The sequence below is a fragment of the Folsomia candida genome, unplaced genomic scaffold (assembly GCF_002217175.1).
Source record: "Folsomia candida strain VU population unplaced genomic scaffold, ASM221717v1 Fcan01_Sc020, whole genome shotgun sequence".
Taxonomy (NCBI): Eukaryota; Metazoa; Arthropoda; class Collembola; order Entomobryomorpha; family Isotomidae; genus Folsomia; species Folsomia candida.
This window is the reverse complement of record NW_019091212.1, coordinates 2,498,254-2,518,571: the sequence shown is the minus strand read 5'-3', so window position 1 is coordinate 2,518,571 and position 20,318 is coordinate 2,498,254. Positions and strand designations below refer to the sequence as shown.

General features: G+C 41.9%; 3 protein-coding genes across 11 annotated transcripts in view; 2 read left to right on the top strand and 1 right to left on the bottom strand.

The window, feature by feature from the left end:
- Positions 1-1,548: 1,548 nt before the first annotated feature.
- On the top strand, positions 1,549-4,311 carry LOC110858226 (protein glass). The gene is made up of 5 exons (XM_022106906.2): positions 1,549-1,718; positions 1,830-1,956; positions 2,064-2,243; positions 2,326-2,734; positions 3,104-4,311. Exons 1-5 carry the CDS (start codon positions 1,609-1,611, stop codon positions 3,574-3,576), a joined length of 1,299 nt encoding a protein of 432 aa, XP_021962598.2. The 5' UTR covers positions 1,549-1,608; the 3' UTR covers positions 3,577-4,311.
- Positions 4,312-5,185: 874 nt separating this feature from the next.
- On the top strand, positions 5,186-6,395 carry LOC118438396. The gene is made up of 2 exons (XM_035858576.1): positions 5,186-5,538; positions 5,625-6,395. Exons 1-2 carry the CDS (start codon positions 5,322-5,324, stop codon positions 6,098-6,100), a joined length of 693 nt encoding a protein of 230 aa, XP_035714469.1. The 5' UTR covers positions 5,186-5,321; the 3' UTR covers positions 6,101-6,395.
- Positions 6,396-7,586: 1,191 nt separating this feature from the next.
- The window catches only part of LOC110858172 (nuclear factor 1 X-type), a 71,896-nt gene continuing 59,164 nt past the window's right edge, over positions 7,587-20,318 (bottom strand). For 3 of the 9 annotated variants that reach the window (XM_035858573.1, XM_035858567.1, XM_035858574.1), the window contains 11 exons: positions 17,278-17,328; positions 16,432-16,476; positions 14,678-14,818; positions 14,417-14,608; positions 13,048-13,299; positions 12,803-12,865; positions 12,663-12,731; positions 12,512-12,597; positions 12,128-12,445; positions 11,781-12,027; positions 7,587-10,980 (listed from right to left, as the gene is read on the bottom strand). In XM_035858573.1, coding sequence (XP_035714466.1) covers positions 10,718-10,980; positions 11,781-12,027; positions 12,128-12,445; positions 12,512-12,597; positions 12,663-12,731; positions 12,803-12,865; positions 13,048-13,299; positions 14,417-14,608; positions 14,678-14,818; positions 16,432-16,476; positions 17,278-17,328 — 1,727 coding nt within the window. In that variant the 3' untranslated portion in view covers positions 7,587-10,717. Of the gene's footprint in view, positions 10,981-11,537; positions 11,628-11,780; positions 12,028-12,127; positions 12,446-12,511; positions 12,598-12,662; positions 12,732-12,802; positions 12,866-13,047; positions 13,300-14,416; positions 14,609-14,677; positions 14,819-16,431; positions 16,477-17,277; positions 17,329-20,318 lie in introns of all 9 variants that reach the window. The other 6 variants (XR_004836752.1, XM_035858568.1, XM_035858569.1 and 3 more) reach the window with 6 other exon arrangements.

Sequence of the window (20,318 nt, the reverse complement as noted above, 5' to 3'; positions counted from 1 at the left end):
GAAATGAGGCAAATTTATGTACATTTTCCATTCTCAATTTTTTGCTGCTAGTTTTAATAGTTTGGAGGACATTTTTCTAAACTACCTATTAATAATTGTACTTTATAATTGTACTTTTCATCAGGGACATTTGATCCAAAAACACGTAAGCACAAAAATGTGCACATTTTTTATGACGTATATGTTACTTGTTGTCTGTATCAACAATTAGCGAGGTACATGGAAGTCGTGCAGTAATATCATTTGGCAAGAGAAAGGAGGGCGTCCCTTTCCAAGAGTGAGTGACTGGTGTGAGAATTTAATACCTTAATTTGACCTCTGGTTAGCGATAAGAGTGAGTGAAGCTTGTGCTTACACTCGACTGCTTTCCACCTGCAAACCATCCCCATCCACGACTACTACGACCACGACTACTGTTTCTATTTCTACAATGGTGACTCTTCAGTTCCCATTCAAAAACGAGACAGTGGGACGCAACATCGTGGAGTCCCTTTCCACTCCTAATTACACCATTGCCAGGGGACAACAGTCCCAAAGTGCTCTTGCCTCCAATCTCCGCACTGAATTTGCTACGTAGTGCTCAATTTGATAAGTGCAACTAATTAGTCAAGGGTGCCATCGGAAATTTACTTCTTCCACAGGTGAGTACAGGTTTTCGTGTCAAAGTAGTCCCCATAAATTGTGCTCATGCAAAGTATCCAGTGGAGACTTGGTTGGTGCAAGTCTCAATTTTTGTTTTATTTTGGGTAAGCAAATGCTGAGTATTAATCGCATGTGCCATTTTGATTTGGGTTGATTAAGCTTGACTGTAGTGTGACTCGGTGTGAGTAGGAATCTTAATATCTGCACGAGACGCAAAAATCTTAAGTCGTGTTCCCCGTAAAAACCTATGTGAGAGATTGAGACTGGTTTCTTCTTGACAATGAGCACCTCTAATAACTTGCATAGCTGAACTTTTACCAGTGCATGCTTCACAAATGAGGCAGAGAAATCTGACCACGTCTCATTCTTGTAAATACACCAGCTTTCCCCAAAACCCTTTAGAAACGAGAACGCGTAAGACATTGTAAGTATTCATAATTTGCATTGCCATTTGAGTGGAAGGGCCGATTTTTTATTCGGGTTTACCGACAAAACCAGAAAATTTACTTACGGAGGAAAAAGTCGGTGGAATTGATTAAGACGACTTATTTGTTTCCCGGAGAAGGATGATGATGAGTGACAGAAGGGCGTGGAGGGAGGGTTGCGCAACCAATCGAATCTGAGAGGAGGGCCCAACATGACTTCCTTCCTTCCGTAGTAGCCCTGCACACCTGAGCTCTCTCACTCTCCATTTCTATCTCCTCCAACTTTTCCACCTTGAAATTAACGTTTCGTTTTGTGTGCAACATACTGCTTCGTGGGGGAAATGCTCCAAATAATCTTTAGCTTGTGTCTGATCCTTAAATGGAAAGTATGATGGATGGATGGATGGATGGATGATTAATGAATTGATTTTTGAGGCTGATGAAATGCGCAGACTAAAAAGGGATGGAGACCTTGTTTTGTGCCACCGAAAATCCAATCTGGACTTATGGGGAGCTTACGACGACAGGAGCAGTGGAGGAGATGGAGATGTACAATTCCGCCTCAAACAACATGGCTGGATTATTCGCCTTGTCTCCCACGGCGGAGCTGGGAGAACCACTACTTCCAAGTATTTTTGCACCCAATAACATGTGAGACCTAGTTTACGTTACTCTGTGATTTCTGATTTGACGCACATTTACCAAGTCTGAGAGATCACTCATCTCGCCAGCTTTGAGTCAAAGAAGTCATTTTATGTTCAGAGACAAGAACGACGTCTCGGACGTGCTGCTCCTCGCCTCCTCCTTCAAGAAGTCCCTCAATCATTCCGGCGGCGGAGGGATGTCGCCCATGCCGTATCACAGCTCAGCCTACGCACAGTCTCAACAGGTAAGTCGTCACACCCACTCAGTCACGAAATACTCACCGGGAATTTCATCGTTTTTTTTTGTAAATTCTAATTTGCGTCACTTTTACTTTCTTCGATGTCGTCGCAGCATCTCTTGTCCCCAAATGGATACTCGCCCAACTACGGGTTGGACCAGTCTTTCGTGCCAAATGCGACGGTAGTGGCTCCACCCAACTTTGGGCCTCCTTTCCCATCCATGAGTGTCAACGTGTCGATGAACATGACGATGGGTTACCTACCACCACCTGAGACAGGGCTTCAACATCAAGTAATTTATACGTCACTTTCTCTCTCACTCGATTCTAACGATAATTTGCATAATTAATTCATGCACCATGTATATTTTGCAGTTAAATTGGCCTGGTGGAGGTCCCGTCAGTTCGTCACATTCCTCACAATCCACCCCCAGCAACTACGTCTCCAGCACGTACAGCACTTCGCCAGGGAGTCATCACCATCATCACCATCACCACCCAAACTTTTGTCACCAACCGTACTCGGCCACGTACAGTTTTGCAGCCGACTTTCGACCCGACCACCCCAGTATTGAGTCACTGAGATCGGGGTGGATTCCGAATTCGTCGTCCTTATTAACCACAGCCGCGCTGTCCTCTTCCGGCTCCAGGTCGTTGGGGTCGTCAACATCGAAACGTCAAAAGAAGAACAACGATTCAGTGCACAATCATCCCGTGAATTCCTGTTCAACGTCTCCAATCTACTCGGCAGCCACTGCTTCAGCCACCATTGCAACTTATCAGGGTGAGCAATCAGAGCAATGCATACATATCTATATGTACATAAAACAGCCTCACTCACACCATACGCTAGTCAGTCACACTTATTAAGTCAGAAAAATACATTCATAAATATGGAAAAGTTAACCCAAGCCTGATTTTCTGAGAAATTGAAGGTTTTTAAACCGAGATGAATGTGTCGATAGTATGAGTCGATAGCCCGCATCGCCCAGACTGCTTGGCTTCGCGTATGCCATCATGACTGACAACTTTTGCGACGATATACATAATATTTAATAGTTTTGGATATTCCTCCAGTAATCTAGGTCACTGCTTCTCAATTGAAATCTAATAAATAATAACAAGGTAACGTAACAAATACTTTGACTTTCAGGAGGATTGTCCGAGACTTTGAGCCCCGCTCTGAGCAGCTTCAGCTCCAAGACGAACCTTTGTCGAATCTGCGGAAAAACGTACGCTCGACCCTCCACGCTCAAAACTCATCTGCGAACCCACTCTGGAGAAAAACCTTACCGTTGCATCGAGTGTCACAAGTCGTTCAGCCAAGCGGCCAATTTGACGGCGCACATACGGACGCATTCTGGTGAGAAGCCGTTCCGCTGTCCAATTTGTGACCGCCGTTTTTCACAAAGCTCTTCAGTCACGACGCACATGAGGACGCACTCGGGCGAGCGGCCTTACCGGTGTCGCCTGTGCAAAAAGGCTTTCTCCGACTCGTCCACTCTCACGAAGCATTTGCGAATCCACTCGGGAGAAAAGCCGTACCAGTGCAAACTCTGTCTTTTGAGGTTTTCCCAATCTGGGAATCTCAATCGTCACATGAGAGTCCATTCGGTCAACCCGTAACTTATTTACTTAATTATTATTATCAACGACGAGGAAAAATATCTATCATACATTTCAGAGTCGTGATTTTCATCCATAAAAAATAGGCTGGTAACACTTTTACCCGATTCCTTAGTGAATACAAATACTTGAGATATTACAACTTATGGACCACATAAGTTTATGCATGGGATAAGTTTCTTCTTGTGGAGAGGCTCACTCACGTAAAAGTTGTCAATGGCGTCACCACTTTTTCTAGTCATTTTGTTTACCATTCCACAGGTACACATGTCGAGAGAGCATGCACCTGATTAATTCGGTCGTGGAAATTTATTTAGTAATTTGAATTTCAAATGAGCTGAATGCATGAATAATATGACATTTGATATGATTACATTTACCTTCATGGTTTCAAAACAAAGGTTTTTTTTGAGGCACTTGTTTACCTTTACGGGAGCCAAGATGTGTATTTACATCGTTAGTTGGGTGCTTCTCACTTGCTTTCTTACGTCATTTTTTTTGTTCCTATGTATTTAATTAGGTTATATTAATCGCTATGCTATGACATGTTGCCAATTTTTCAAGTAAATATTTAGATAATGTCAATTAGTACAGCTTACCAGTCAAGATAATTACCCGTTGTTTAAAAAATATCTAGTTTTTAATGAGCAAGATGGAAAATGTAGGAGGAGAGGAATTGTTTGTATGTTAAAATTAATAAAAGGAGTCGAGTTTTGTATGTGTCTGGGAATGGGATGAAGAAGCTGGTTAATCGTTTGGTATTTATTATGCACCTGGTTGACTTTTCAGTCGCATTCATCGTGATACTTATTTATTAGGAGAGTCGCGTCGTGTATTTGTCCTGAGAAAGCCGTGGGATCGTCTGCGAAGGTAATTTGAGTGGTGCAGGCAGGAGATAAAATTATTCCGCGTCGTCGTCCAGGCCTGCATTGATATCTCATGTTTCCATTTCATAAAAAATGCTCGACCTTTGGCGTTGACGCTGCCACTGGGTTAGAGTGCACACAATGGGAAGCGTCTGTTCTCACAGTTTGCTGAAGGTGACCCTTTTTGAGACGGACAGCGGACTTATTTTCAGATAAGTGATTATCGTCGCTTCATTGTTTTAATGGTGGATCAAATTCCACGGCGATTTATTTCCCCGATACAGTTTGATGTTGATCAACTACTTGTGACTTGGATTAGTTGATGCGCATGCACACCTCACAAATTTTGTCATATATGCACATATTTCCTCCCACTTTTAGATACTCCTGCATTTAGCAGTTGATTTGTATCGGTTTCTTTGTACTTTTGTATGCTCGTTTTGCATTTGATTCGGAGGAGGAAATCCGGATGGTTTGTTTTGCCTTGAATTGAATGAGTGAAAAGAATGAGACATGAGATGCTATTATCTTTTGCCGTCTTCAAGTTTGGCTTTAAAAACTTTGCTCAAAACATTCAATCAAACTGTGCCAATGCCAAAGGAAGCTTAATTACAATCACTAATGGCCAATATGAAATCTAATCCAGCAGTTATTAAGGGAATAAAATTTGATGTGGAATTTTGACGTATGTAGGAAAGGAAATGATGCCAGTCTCATAACCAGTTTCTCAGTTGGTTATGCCGAATATGTAGTCGGGTGATTAGTAGAAGTGCGTTCTTTTCGCTGGATAAAAGTAACACTCATTCACATACTCACCTCCAGTCTGCGCATCCACTCGCTCAAAGTTGTCTCACTTTCCTCACAATTAGACGACTCAAAATGATCACTTTTCGTGGGCTTCTTCTCATTTTCATCATTCCATTTCCTGCATTCTCGCACACTGGTACTGACACAGAAGGGAATAACAATGGCCTCCAAGGGTGGTGCAGCAGGTGGCGAATTCGACCTTATCGGCGAAGCAGTTCAGTTCTTCGAAGTAAAGTTGCTGCCCATTCGAAACCCTTGTACAAACTTTATTTACCTTTCGTCGTCTCTGGTAAGATGTCAATAAATTATTAGTAAAGAAAACTTAATATTATAAAAAAAAGTGTCCCATTTTGACTCCGTTTTTCCCTTGTACAGAAAAAGTCATTGGATCCAGCGGAGAAGGGACGGAGGCCAGTCTGGAATTTCGACCCGATGTCTACAAACTGCAAAACATTACTCGAGCCTTCCTCCACATCACGACCATTGACAACGTCACCACTCCCCCGTCAGGAGAATGGAATTGGACAATGAGTGCCAGAGTGGACAATTCCACACCCCCCGCCTTCGTCGGATCCTATCCTCACACCACCCGCAAATTCGACGTGTTTGAATATCTTAGCAACTTGACCACTCAGCAACTCACGGGACAACGAGGACAAAGCCTGACCTCACCATCGCTTGAGGACGTGTTCATTGTGAGAATCGAGCTTACGGTTCGCCGCCCCTGCGTCAACGCGACAAATTGTCCCCTCTTTCTTGACACCGTTGTGAGACGACCCTACCTGAAAGTAGACTTCACTACCGACCTCGGCGCTGCGGAGGACATTGAAGCAGCGCTATTTTCTTCCTGACTGAAACCTTTCCATGGGGAACAAAGTTTAGAAAATTATCTCTTATTTTTTACTTTTGATTATGATTTTTATGATTTTCTTTGTTTATTAATAAATACAAAAAGAAAAGATATGCCGTGACTTAGATAAACACGTGACCTTGGTTTTTATCATCATTTATTTATTATTTATTTACATTTTCAACATATTCGTATTAATAACAATGAAACCGTTCTGTTGATAAAAATCACTCACGAACTTTGACTAATCCGTTTCTTTCTCTCTTTCGTAATTATTAATACTTTTACTAATAATTAGTTAATTAATTATTAGGGCGAATAGATGAGTGTATGTATTGCATAGTATGTACAGTTTTTTAGGCCTTCTAGACGACTCGCCAGTCAGAACTTCCATAAGTTCCTTCCCTCTTATCGGAAGTCTGTCTGTAATAGTAGTGGTGGTTGTAAGAGGAAATATGTAAATGTGTAAATAACAATAGTACCGACCGATAGTAAATAGAATTTAGTAATATGTCCTCTTTTTGGACACTAACCATCACCTCGTTAATTAATTATCCATTAATTAATCTTCCCCAGTCATCATTAAATTACAGTAGTAACAATCTTACTATACTTACAATTCGTAGTGTTTAATAGTAGTGACACAAAAATCAGAAGTGGTGGGCATAATAAATAGAATACGATAATCTATCCACATTCTTTACGTGTTTAGTCACATATTTTAATTTTTAATTTAATTACTCGTACGTTGTACGTAGCACGACTGACTAATTGTGATCATAAAATTTTAAAAGTTTAAAAGAGTGTCTTATTGCTGGCTCGCTACCACCACCATTTATTTATTTTATCGTTAGTACATCTTACTATGTATACTCTTGCATTACTTATTCAGGGAGACAGTAGTGTTATCAAATCTGAAAGTATTTATTTATTGCTTGCTTTTATCTTTATTGCTTTTTTAACTGTGGTAATTAAATAGCCTTGTCCAAGACACTCTCGTTCCTTTTTATTTAGTTAAATGGACAAGTGAGACTAGTCATCATCATCATCATCATCACTGAAAACATGTATTGTAGAAATATTTTTTAAATCTATCGTCTACATATTTAGTATTTATTTATAAGGAGCATCGTTTTTTTACTAATTTGTACGGTCTTTTTGGCAACATGTCATGCAGCAAGCAGTGCAAGTGGCGATTTACGTAGGTAAATATTTCGACCACCACACGACTCCAAAGTCAATTTAGTACGTATTTCAAGTTGAATAAGAGAAGGCTCCTTTTACGAGTGGACATTGCGCCATACTCGTCGACAGACATTGCTACTGACTGGGTAACATTTTTGTAAGGCCTTCGCTGTTTCCGTGAAAGTGCGATCCAGGTAGAACATGCTCTCTTTCTCTACATAAAAATAATAATGGAAGGAAAAATAGCGTCATAAATCAGCAGCGTTCTATGTAAAATAAATAAAACAACAACGAAAGCAAGGCAAACTTAGACAAGTCATTTTTTATTGTTAACGTTTGCATGGCTGATGATTGATAAATAATTTGGGAGCTATGTCATCGTGCCCATAACTCAACAACGCACCCGTATACATACATACTACAGCATCAACAAGAATTAACGAACGTAAGTAAGTAATGTAATGATAAATAATAATTATAACAACTTTTCAATTTTCCACGGGTTGATTTTTCCATCATCAATAATTATAATTATAATAAATACAGCATAATTAAATTAAAGCGCTACATAGTTGTCATATTGTATGTAGAGAAGGAACAAAATCGCACTTTTTAAAAATTCGACACGCTTCGTCATGTCTTCTTGGCTACTTGTTCTTTTTTCTACTATTTGATAATATTTTAGATACGGTGTGGTAATTATTTACAGTGTTGACGGTGGTGGTGGTGGTGTACGTAATAATTTAAGGATGCTCAACCAATACGGAGTTTAAGTACTTATGTGTTTAATCATAATCATAATCATAATTATATTGTAGCCTAAATTGCATGCAAACGTGCATAATTTGTTGTCATTAAGTATGTACATTTCTAACAAAATCCTTCCAATTTGAGAGCGTGTCATGCACATGATAAGTAATGTTGGCTGGTGCTGAGCTCAAGTTAAGTGTTATTATAAAAGCAAGCAATGCAGAGGATCGAGGATCATGAATGAGGATAATTAATAATAATAATAACAATAATATCGAATCATAATATTCATATTTATAATCCATGCATCGTTTCTACATAACTATAAGAGTTGATTAATATCAAATAACTAAGATCATCAATTATTGTACTGAATCCATATTCCTCGCGTTCACGATTTTTGTTTTGCTACATAAAACACACGTTATTTTCTCTACCTACGTTATCAAATCAACTAGAAAAAACAGCCAAACATTGCATTTAGCTACGTTCTACGGGTATTATTATTAAGCAAGTAATCGGCGTGACCATGCTATTTAAAACTCACAACTTTTTCTCAATGACTAATAAAATTATAAGCACAACAGCAACGACCAAGAAGTACATGTGAGCACCTTGTTTAAAGGGGAGGAGGGTGGTGACCAGTGTGGGCATATCATTCATTATCATCATCATTATCATCGACAACAACAATAACTAACAATAACAAACAGCAACAACGATTTAAATACATACGCTACCTAATAAGATTTACATACTGCAGGGTTTCTATAAATTAAAAATTTCAGCATGAAAATTGTCATTTACTTTCATCGTCACTTTCACAAGGACGCAATAAGGCTTTCTTCTTCGTTTGCATGAAAGGTTGTCCGTCCCCTTTTAAATTCTTTGCTAAATTCTAGAGTAAAGTTTCTCCCGTCACAAAAAATATGATAACAACTAGATTCTTATCACATACGGTTTCTGTACTTATTACCTTCTAACCATCCTTATCGTCATCGTGTATAGATCAGTGGAGGAGATTTCGACCCTGCACTGACGCGATGACGACTAACCTACTACGTAAACCCTACGCTATCAGAGTAATGAATAATTATTATTGTGTGAGTCTCGTGTGTGGTGAGAGGTAAAATAATGTCACCGTGTCACCGTTACTGGGGCATATTTAGGTTCATATTTAGTAAGTATTGCTGAAATTGAGTTTACTATTTTTAAAAATTCTGTCCATCCCACCATATCGTAGTTCAATATTTACCTTTTAGTAGTAGTCGCGGCTGTCTACTTATTACGCACCATTTTGTATTACGCTTATCTACTTAGTATTTATTTACGTTTTACTTATTTAGTACTGTCTCAAATTAAAGCTGCAAATGTCACAGTGTTTATATTGTTCTGCGAGTGTGATCAATCCGCGTCGCTGCCGTCCCAAGTATTTATTAAGAATTAAAAAGTGTCTTTTTTAACTACGAGTGGTCTATACAATTGGGTTTCATTTTTTAAATGAAAACATTTAGCATCGTGGGGGACGATGCCTTTATTTACGGGTTGGTTGGAGAATAATGTGTCTCGTTTTTTGAGTAAAAACTGCCCTACTAATGCAATCTTGGATTGGTACACTATTAAAAAATTGTTCTGTTGCCCACTCCACTAACGAGTTTACTACGCACTACAAAAAATGTTGAATAATTGTCGAATAGTCTACGTTCAAAATTCATACGTAAAAAAATAATTTCTTCTCCTGGCTTCTTCTGTGGGACCTTTAGAATTTGAGTGAGTTGTCTGGTGCATATTCGTCGTCATCATCATTACATATGTACGAATATATATTTATATTTGGAGAGAGAAGGCTACAAATATTTGTATGTGTTTGTGTGCAATTTTTATAATTGTCAACTAAACGGTTGTCACTATTAATTAATTAATTAGTTGAATGAATAAATACCTACTGAGTTCAGAGACCGAGCTAACTGGCCAACATGTAAAATCATAAATCATGATGGGTTGTTTAGTCATACGTAACATAAAATCAAGTACTAGAAAGAACTCTTCTACGGACAATCCACATTTTTTTTAATGGCATGAGATCTTATCTGACGGACGACATCAACTACTTAAAAAATGACAGACTTAAGAGATGAGGATGAAATGACGAGTTTTTAATTTGTATGGATTCTAATCAAAGAATATTTTTGAAATAGAGTGTAAATTTTATGATTTGTTTCAGAGTCACAAATTAAATTTTGAATAAGTTCAATCAATCTGGATAAAAAATAAGACCCTGAGATTCTACTCGCTACAAGAGTGTGATGAGAGAAGGGTTGACGGAGAAATAGATTTTGTCGCAGCTTTTTATAATCATAATTACCAATAATGTAAGTGAGACGACTGTCATATCGTCGATTCTGTTCTTGACATTCATCCATTCATTTACTCTGAGGAAATAAGTTACTCTTAGAATATTCTACGTTACTCCATTTCAACACGTTCCGTGGTTGTTGAGTAGTTTTTTTTAAGTTCTTCTACACACGTGAATGACTAAATAAACGGGAAGAGGGGGTGGATTTTGTTGCTAAAAATGAGGAGAACGTCTCATCTCTGCTTCGTCTTCTTCATCTTCTTCATCTGTATTTACAAGAGGAGGAGGAGGAGGACGAGGTATAGGCAATTTTGCATGTGGAGAGTACTATGTCTTCTGGCCGGATGGAGGAGTGTTATTGCTGTTGGAGTTATTACTGTTATTGTTGCTGGGGCCTCCGTCGTTCCCGTTGGGCGTGGAAGACATCCGTGGCGGACTTGAGGAGTGATGCAGGACGTGGTGATGGGGTGGAGGCGATGGAGGTCCACCGCTGATGACTGAATGACTCCCGTTGCCGAGCTGAATCGTCCCACCCGAAGGACCTCCACCGTCAAGACTGTCACTGCCCCCGTGCACCACGAAGTATCGCTCTGCAAAGGGAAGAAAGCTGTCAGACGCCCGTGGTAACGATGACTTTTCACAGAGAGAGAAGGATATCACACGGTAAAAGGTTGAAAGGAGAAAATTATTACGAGAGCTTGGTAAGAATTTACAAGAGTTTGTCGCGTATATTTCTACATCTATGCATACATAAGTACCACACTACGCCCAGGTCGAGTATCACGTCTACAAATAGCCCAGCCAGAAAGAGTCACACTATTATGTACAAAATCATAGAAGGACTAATACAATTTGCGTAACAACATGTCGATATCGAAACTGTGCGGAAATAGGCAATTTGACTAAACTCATTCTACATTGTGTTCGATATGTACATGTCGTTCAGCAAATTCGATCCAAAAATACAAGCCACCACACCGTACAAAAAATAAAAATCAATCAAGCATTTTAATGACGAAAAGCCCATGTCCGTTCCCACCACCCATTATTATCTTGGCCAAATCTTATTACGCAAAATAATAGACGATACTCTGAATGATGACATTGCGAGACAATTAAACAATTTGAGTTGAGTCGGGATCATCACCTTTTGCTCAAGACCGGCCGGACAGGCCATTCTACTGTTACGAGATTTTTGGGCTTTCTTGTTGTTAAATGACTTGACCCCGATGACCACCTGCACAGAGGACAATAACAACGCAAACCCTGTTAATGGCTCACCACAAATTTCTTTTTTATCCATACACTCAAACTTTTCTTTTCCAGTTAATCAGCACACACAACTAGTAACAAAATGTTTGACAAGCTGTTTTTTACGCAATGATCATACCATCATCAATCAGAGTTGCCGTGTTTGGCTCCGCCGGTCCTGGCATGAGTGGAGACACCATCGTGTAATCTATATTTTCATCCAAACTTATGAACGGGGTGTTCCATCTGGGCAACGGTGTTGACCTCGACCCTCTCCCAGATCCGCCTCCTCCACCCGACGACGACGGGAACAAACTAAGGTTTGTGGTCGGCGAAATGACGCCACTCATGCCACTCGGAGGTGTAATGTTGCTGTAGCTGAACAACTGTGGAAAACAAAGGGGTATGAGTGCACACGCCAAGAAGGGTTAGCGGTGGTGGTGGTAGTAGTAGTGTGGAGGAGAAGAAGAGAAAGTGAATTTATACGTAGTGAACCTGTCCTGAGGACTGCGAATGGAGATGACTCAAAGAGTAGTCCCGCGACACAGGAAACGATGACCGAGGCGAAGGCGAGGAATCGTTTCCTTGCGACGGACTGAGTGAGCCGCCCCCTCCGCGAGAATCCCTCCCGCCAGAGTCGTTGCTAAGTGGCGGCGGTGTATTCGAGGAGGGTGGTGATCCTCCAAGACCCGAGTTGCCCATGTCCGTCGACCGAATGATGGTTACAGGTCGAGCCATGGGGGCTGAGGGTGGTGGCATCGCGCTGGTGTAGTAAGCCGACAGCTTACTGCTTACACGTCCTCCCTGAAAATAAGGCAGAATTAGTATACGTAAACTTTGAACAACTAGAGGTGACCATGGATTACTCACCTGACTACCACCCCCACCTCCGCTACCACCACCGCTTTGAGCTTCTTGACACACCAGAGTGACAAAATCAGAGAAGGTGTCGTGTCCTTAAAAAAAGATGCAAATACATGTTAACAACTTTTGTTGATTCCAATGACTCAAAATAGCATACCATTTTCATGGTACTTGGCCGGACTCCCGTGATGGTCATGACTCCCGTCCGCGTGATAGTAGGAAGTGCCTGCAAATATTGTGTTATTTTTGTTAGTGCCAATAAATAATGGCCAAACCAAAAATAGAGTCAGCAAATACCTGCACTGCCACCTGTCAACCCACTGGAACCCAATGTAGTCACCGTCGAATGCTGATTCAATCCTGTCACGATTTAAGAAAAAGAATCAGTCATTTGCTAATGCCATAAATATAACAACTCCGAATCGTTTTGATTGATCTAACATCATCCGTATTAGTGTAAAACCTCGTGTTTTTCTGCCAATCATCATCACGCAAACACCAACGCCACTAAATAAGTCATCCGCCTCTCATAAAACGCTTACCAGACTGTTGTTGCTGACGAATGCTGATGAGACCCAACGGACTGGAAGGATCCGTCTCACTGGAAGAACTACTACTAAGCCTACCCTGAGATTTCAGCCCCAAGTCAGACTTGTTGGAGCCGGAGTGAGCATGGGGTGGATGGCTCAAATTGTGATGCGGGTGGTGCATCGAGTGGGGGTGACCATTACTGGACGAAGACCCACTCCCGCCCATGTTGGAGGGACCGTGTCGCGAGTGGTGATGAGGTCCGCCTGTGTCCGAAAATCGCCAAGTTACACACACAGACAGAAAGAGAGCGATCGGGTGAAAGGTCTCGGAAGAAAGTCGTCCCAAAGGAGACGAGGAAGAAGAAGAGGAAGAGAAGATTTAGTGGAGCGAACATCACCCTCTCATCTCATCGCGTCGCTTATCATCTCATGGGCAACAGACTGCACCACCACCACCACCACCATCCCAAAAGAAGAAGCAGAAAGAGTGAAAGCGAGCACAATGGAGAACAACAGCTGCATCAGCATTCAGTCAGAAGACGGAGAAGGCAAAAGAACAAGACGAGAAATGGATTGAATGGCTGGATGACAAGACAACAGCAATAATATTCCCGTCTCATCTTCAGTTTTGTACAAGTAGTCGTCGTCGCTCTGGTTGGCTTTGATTTTTGCTTTCGTTAGGAGCAGCAGCAGCAAGTAGTAGTTGAGGAGGAGGCAAGCCATAATCGTACCTTTTCTTGTCTCGTCGTTTCTTTACTTGAGTAACGCAACATTTCGGTAGCTTTGAGAGTTTAGTTGGTGCCTGAGTTGATATTATTGCTGCGAGAGAAAGCAAGAACCAGGACGACTACTGCGACCACAAGCAGCAGCAGCAGCAGAACGACGGCTTATTCGTTAAAGAGACAGACAGAGTGGTGGCCTCGTAAATGAAAGCAGACTAACCACCCCATCCCATAATAACCATCACCGTCTATAAAATATTGGATTACGTCCCATTCCCAAAACCACCACGCTAACAACATGCTGCTAGCCAACCCCATTCTTTAATCCAAGCACCACCACACACACACCGCCACGGCCGACAAGTGGTAAAAGTAGTACGTCGTAGTGGCCACAAGAAGAGAAAGAGCCGAGAAAAGGACCTCATACGATATGAATTGATGATGCGTTGTCTCCACATTCTTCAGCCCCCATGATCATCATGGTCGGTTAAATGGGCCAAAGCTAACCCACCACCTCGCTCATAACGACTAAAATTATCATTTCAACAAAGAAAGGGCGAAAAAGCAGGACACCGCGAGGATGATTAGTAGTGAGCAGCGTGAAACCACACCCGCGGATTTTTAAATAAATTTGAAGAGGGGGGATGACATAAACTCACCATGGTCCACTTCAGAATGCCAACTGGCTTGACTGGAGAGAGATGCAGGGCTCTGACCATAATAGGTCACCTCGTTGTTCTTGTCTCGACCTCCGCCCACGTCCAGCGGGTCCTCCTCTGAACTCAGTCTTCGCCGTTTGCTTCTATGTTCCGTCGTGGGACTAGGTAGATTTCGGGGCAGTGCCAGCGGACCTGATGTAAAAAAACCGTAAGAGATCGTCAGAAATTTGAAAGCACGTATTCATATTTAATTCCACTCACTGTACGTCCCTGAGCCCATGAGGACCGAGTGGTCCGGACCTGGCGGGGTGTAGCAGTTGCTGTAGTAGTTGCCACTGTTCTCAATCTTGATTGTGGGCTGCAGTCCGTTTGGTCCCTGGACAATGGACGCTGCATGGGAACCAGAAAAAGAAGACAAAGATAATAGCTTGCAACAACACAACACGTAAATATTATCTGCATGGCCTCAATCTCACGTTTAGCAAAGTATGTAGTGCACTGTCCCTCCGCCGTAATATCCACTGCGGAATAATAATAACTCGTCTTCACGCACCAGACCAACCGTCTAACTGAGCAGGTAGCAGTGCATATGTATATACTCCTCAGTATGTAGTGCCATGTATGTAGTTGTAAATATGCATGTATTTCGTGGTTGCAACGTTCGGTGAAAGCATGAGCGATGAATGGGTGAGAGTTTATGGAATAGCATCACATTTCCAGCAGCGGGGTCAGAGTTATGACCCAGAGAAGGAACGAGAGAGAGAGAGAGCTAGCGACTGCCTCCCGCTGGGGAAAACTGGTCGTGGAAAACCGCACTTTGCTTCTGCTTAGTTAAATGGCTAGTAAAGAGACACCATTTGTCATCAATTCTAGCACACAACATTGAGCCTCCCGATGCATATAGAACAGACCATAAAGCGGCTGATAGGATCGTGAAATTTCTCAGTTTGGGCCGACCAGAGAAAGGTTACTCTGTGTATGCGATGCGATGTGTGTTCGTTCACATGTCCAACGACTAACTGGTCTCTGATGCAAGTCTCTCAGAAGCCACTGGGTGGATGGATAATAATTAGTTTATTAAGGAAAGAAGAATTGTTGCGTGGCAAGGAGCCTGCCTGCCACGATTCAAATCTGCTCAACTACAACAACATTATGGAGATATAAACGCAGCAGCAGCAGCAGCACTAACGGCGAAAAGTGGTAGTGAGCAAGGAGGAGAAAGTTTACAGATCACTGGCCAATTTGCGAACAACTCACACAATCACTATCAATGCTTCACGCTATTTGCCCCCGATTCCACCAAACTTGCTCTTTGTTGCTCTCACTTTCTCCATAAATAAATAGGTATCTTCCCAACAACAACAAGGGAAAATGGTGCTGAGGCAACATCAACCCTCTTTCCCACCCTCGGAGGCTCACATACACATGCACTCACACAAGCACATTTCTCTCTCTTTCCCTCCCGTGCTGACGACGATGTGCACACTGCTTCTGGGGGCAGATACTCATTTAACGATCTAATCCATGTCCACTCTCCCATGCAAACTACAAATCATTATTACAAATGTCGCTATCTTCTTGGTTGAACTCATTAGCTGTGTCGTGGTGGTCGTGGTCGGCCTATGCTCTTCAACCAACCACGAACATATCTCTAATTTCCAGCCTGGTCCGTGTAAGACGAGTTATTGAATTAGCAGTGAATTGAGATAAAGCTGGTGTGCAACATTCAAAATGGAGACATTTTGTTATTTATTTATTTATTTTGTACTTTGCTCGTTGTTTAGTAGACTAGAATTTTATTAGAGAAATAAATATGTCGGCTGGTTTTAAGTTAATAAAGCAGAGTAATTTTTTGTACTACTTTGATTTAAATATTGTACAGCTGAATTACATAAAGTCTCAAGGAATTTCTGCGCCTCATTTAAATTACTCTACGTTTGAGTAGTCTTTCATAAGCTCGATTAAAAAACTGGAGAGCAATAGAAAGTAATGGAAAGTAATGGAAAGTAACTAACCTTTGGACAGGTAGAAGAGCTCCTTGGATGAAAAAACTCCGGTGGCTGAAAGCAAACATGATTAAAATAGAGAACGATGAGTGAGTTGTACCGTATTGTAAGAAACAGAATGACGTGGCGAGTCTAAAATGCATGATTGCTACACAATAGTTTCTCAAATTCTCTATTTAGCTCCATATCCACTGTTTTATGATGTTCCTCAACAGGGAGAAAGTTGAGTCTGCAACCCTAATCGAGCCCCATGACGTGTAATCATCACTCATACAAGAATTGAATATATGTATCTGCAAAATTTTGTCGTGTGGGAGGATTTGGAGGAGAAAGAAGGATTTTAGGGAATGATTTCCATGTGGGGCCACTGTGACATGAAATTACAGCAGTAATGGCTTTCAAGGTTTTCGAGAACTAAAATTCTTAGATAATTAAAACTCTTAATTAATATTAATGCATCTCGTTCCAATTATTGATTTGAATTTTATGCATGAATTTGTGTTTTTTTGGAAATTGCTTGTTCAGTTCATCCATCTTTGTGCGTCCCAATTACCTTTGTCTCAATTTTCCCATTCCAGTTTGATCTCTTACAAGGTTATGATGCTATTCGGAGCAAAGGAATATACTATTTCTAAGAAATTACTAAGAATTTGCCTGTAATTTTTAAAAGTATTGCATAATGTAGTACATGCACTCTCTTTTTGTGGACATTTGAATTGTGTAATTTTGTAATTATAATTTATATTAAGGGCTCTTTTTTGAAGTACCACTAATTATTCATAATAATCAAGTATTTCCTCCCTTCACTCATCCAACAGACATTTCCATCATTTGATAAATAAACTCGAGACTTACCCAATATCGTGTCATTGCACACCACCCCGTTGTACGGATTGTGTGGATACCCTGTGGGGCACAAACAATGATATGAGGAAATTAGCCCAAGCAACAACAACAACTCTACTCAACGGTCTATATGTCTCTCTCTCTCTTCTCTACGTGTGTGTTTGTGCCACTCATGGAAATGAGGACCAGGAGGTTGTTGTGCTGCCACTGCTGCTGCTGTCCAACAACAACACCGAACTAGCCAGAGAGACCACTGGAGCATAATCAGCGTACTTGGAGCAGCAGCAGCATCAGAGCGGAAGGGAACGTGAGTGAAAGCTAAAGAAGACAAGAGTCGACATGTCGAAAGACATTGGAAGAAAGGAAGTAGAAGAACAAGAAGAAGAATAAGAAGGTCATGCATGTGGCTCACTGGACTTGTCGTCCTTTTCCCTCTCTCTCTCTCTCACTCTGACTCTCTCTCCCATACAAATAGTACGCACACACAGTTCTCTCTCTCTCTCTCTTGCCTCTAAAAATTCAGCGTCTGACTCTCCAATTGTTTTACTTGATCGCCTCAGTGCAGTCCACTTGCTTGCTTTCTTTCTTCCCTACAAAGAATGGCTTTCACACCACATGCATCTCGGATGGACAAATGTTCACACATCCCAAACAAAGAGGGAGAGAAAAACCCGACCGGCCAATAATGTGCAAAACGAAACAATATCCTTGTCTGTCACTCTTCATTCACACAGCGATGATGCAGCAACAACAGAAAACGTCAGCAGGTACACGTTTGTAGTGTGGAGAGTCAAAGAGAAAGCGACAAATGGAGCTTTATGTGGATTGGAGGAGGAAAAAGGGCCCATTTTGCTAATGAAAGTGAGACAGGGTTGTTGAGAGTGCATTTATTTTTTTGAGAGGGAAGAAGAAGCCCTTGGAGTTGTGGATGTGAGAGAGTGAAAGCCATGCTAAATTCAATGGCACAAGTACAAGTGTCAAATTCCATGTCGGAGCTAGAGAACGAGTCCCAGAAACGATCACTTATGTCAACAGGAGCGGAGCGTACCCCGAGGAAGGAAAATTTACAACCTCGCCACCACGAGGACGCGTAGGAGCATTGGGAGAACACCAAAGAGGAGAAATCCATTTGATGGTGGAGGAATGGGTAAGAGAAATGTGGGCAATAAACTAAGGTCACAACATACCAGCCGTGTTTGTGTGCACCACACTTCCTCTTAAATATCTTCCATAAATCCAAAATCTGAAATAGATTCCTTGTTCACCCAGCAATGGGAAGCTCATCATTTCAGCCCACCAGATTTGTGGTGAAAGCTGAGCCCTGTACAGGATAGTGGCTGAGTAAAAAGGGCATGGAAGCAGCAATGCGAGCCATTTTCAGTCGCAGGCCCAATTTATCATCGGAAGAAACCAATCGAACCTTGGCGGAACAGACATTGAATTCAAAGAGGTGCCTCCAAGCAAGAGCAAGTGCTCACACGGTAAATTTTCCACGCCAGCCACATACATTCATCCATGGGTATACATGATCATATACGCCCCGACTCCTGCTGCCTGCACCCACTGGGAGGGAGCTCTTAATAGTGAAAGTCATTCATTCATGGGGCGATTAGGAGGATGGTGCTAGGCTGATCAAACTCTTGTTCTTTCTCTGCAAATAAAACCCATTTTTCTCCCCGTGCGGTTCTCCACTCCGCCAAACCAGAGTGGAGAATGGAAGAAAGAAAGAAGTCGAGAGATGAGCGGCCGTGGTGGTTTTGGTTTTTGGGGGATGCGGAGATCATATATACTGCGTTTTCATACGTACTGGATCGGATGGTGGTCAGACAGAATTATTACCAGTCATACCCATCCCGCTTTTTGCCCCCTTAAATTCTGAAACCCACTCTGGATTTCGGCCTGTCCAACCCACCCAGAGATATTTATAGGCCTTCCTCTCCCCCACAAATCATCTCTCCTCTAATAAACCTCCACTGTCAACCTTGTTTGACCTCACAATTATCTATTCATTAGACGACCACTGCCCACCACATCCTCACCACTCATCCCCAATCATGGCCCACTCTTACCATACATTTGTCAACAATCACTCGCACCCACTTTCTCTAACTGCACTCTCACCAAGGAAGAAGCAACAGTTACCACAGCCTTGGAATGAGTGAGTGAGTGAGTGAAATATTGCAAGCGTCATGTTAAGACAGTTGTTCATTGCGTCTCATTTCACACCATCAATCATGCCCGAGGGAGAAGAAGAAGACGGAGTCGGTCTCCTTGGTTAAGGAGAGATTTCCGCCTCAAGAGAAAACAGCTTTCACCAATTTCAGCCGAGCCGAGTGAAGCCATTACCACCAGGGCTTCTGCCTGCTCTCCTCTCAATTAGGGGTGGGTGACTATGCAACAAAGCGACGACGACGGTGGTGGTGAGGCAGAGTCAGTTCTTGGTGTAAAATAAAACGGGGTGAGTGGAGGAGTCAGTTGATTTACGAGTTGATAAAGGATATGGGGGAACAAGTTTATGTTTATGATATCACGAGAGACAGCAGCAGCGACGGATTCCGGGAGGGAGCAGTGTTTTGCTTTCTTTTTCCTCTCGAGTGACTACTTGCTCCATTTCATCCAGGTCCCAAAAGCCCAATCAGCAGATTAACTCGCTACCACCACGATTTAAGGAGAGTGAGAGGTGCGAAAGGCGAGGTGAGGGGTGAACCGTGCATAATTTTAAAATTCATCTCCTACTACTTTCCTGACCACAAGGAGAGGAAGAGATAAAGTTTAGCTACCGGAAACTGAGGACAAAAGTCACAATTTGCTTTCATCACAACCCACTTTTAGTTTGAAACAGTAGTCGTAAGTGATCCTCCACCATGTTGCAGGAGGAAGGATGATGGTGTGTGCAGTGGATAAAATCCCATGGAACTGCCATTATCTCCCAACGTCTCCTTTTCAACAAAGTCTCCCAGCAGGTCGAGGCCTGTTAACAGGAATTTAAGGCCATTTCCCGGTGATTCGGGGTGAACCAAGCGATCACGGGCCAGCCATGGGGTTGCCGA

Bases quoted from the DNA above. Each gene is read 5' to 3' on its own strand.
- LOC110858226 (XM_022106906.2), top strand. From the start codon at position 1,609: ATGGAGATGTACAATTCCGCCTCAAACAACATGGCTGGATTATTCGCC. The intron at 1,719-1,829 runs GTGAGACCTAGT...TTTTATGTTCAG, and splicing joins ATTTTTGCACCCAATAACAT to AGACAAGAACGACGTCTCGG. The intron at 1,957-2,063 runs GTAAGTCGTCAC...ATGTCGTCGCAG, and splicing joins CCTACGCACAGTCTCAACAG to CATCTCTTGTCCCCAAATGG.
- LOC118438396 (XM_035858576.1), top strand. From the start codon at position 5,322: ATGATCACTTTTCGTGGGCTTCTTCTCATTTTCATCATTCCATTTCCT. The intron at 5,539-5,624 runs GTAAGATGTCAA...TCCCTTGTACAG, and splicing joins TTTACCTTTCGTCGTCTCTG to AAAAAGTCATTGGATCCAGC.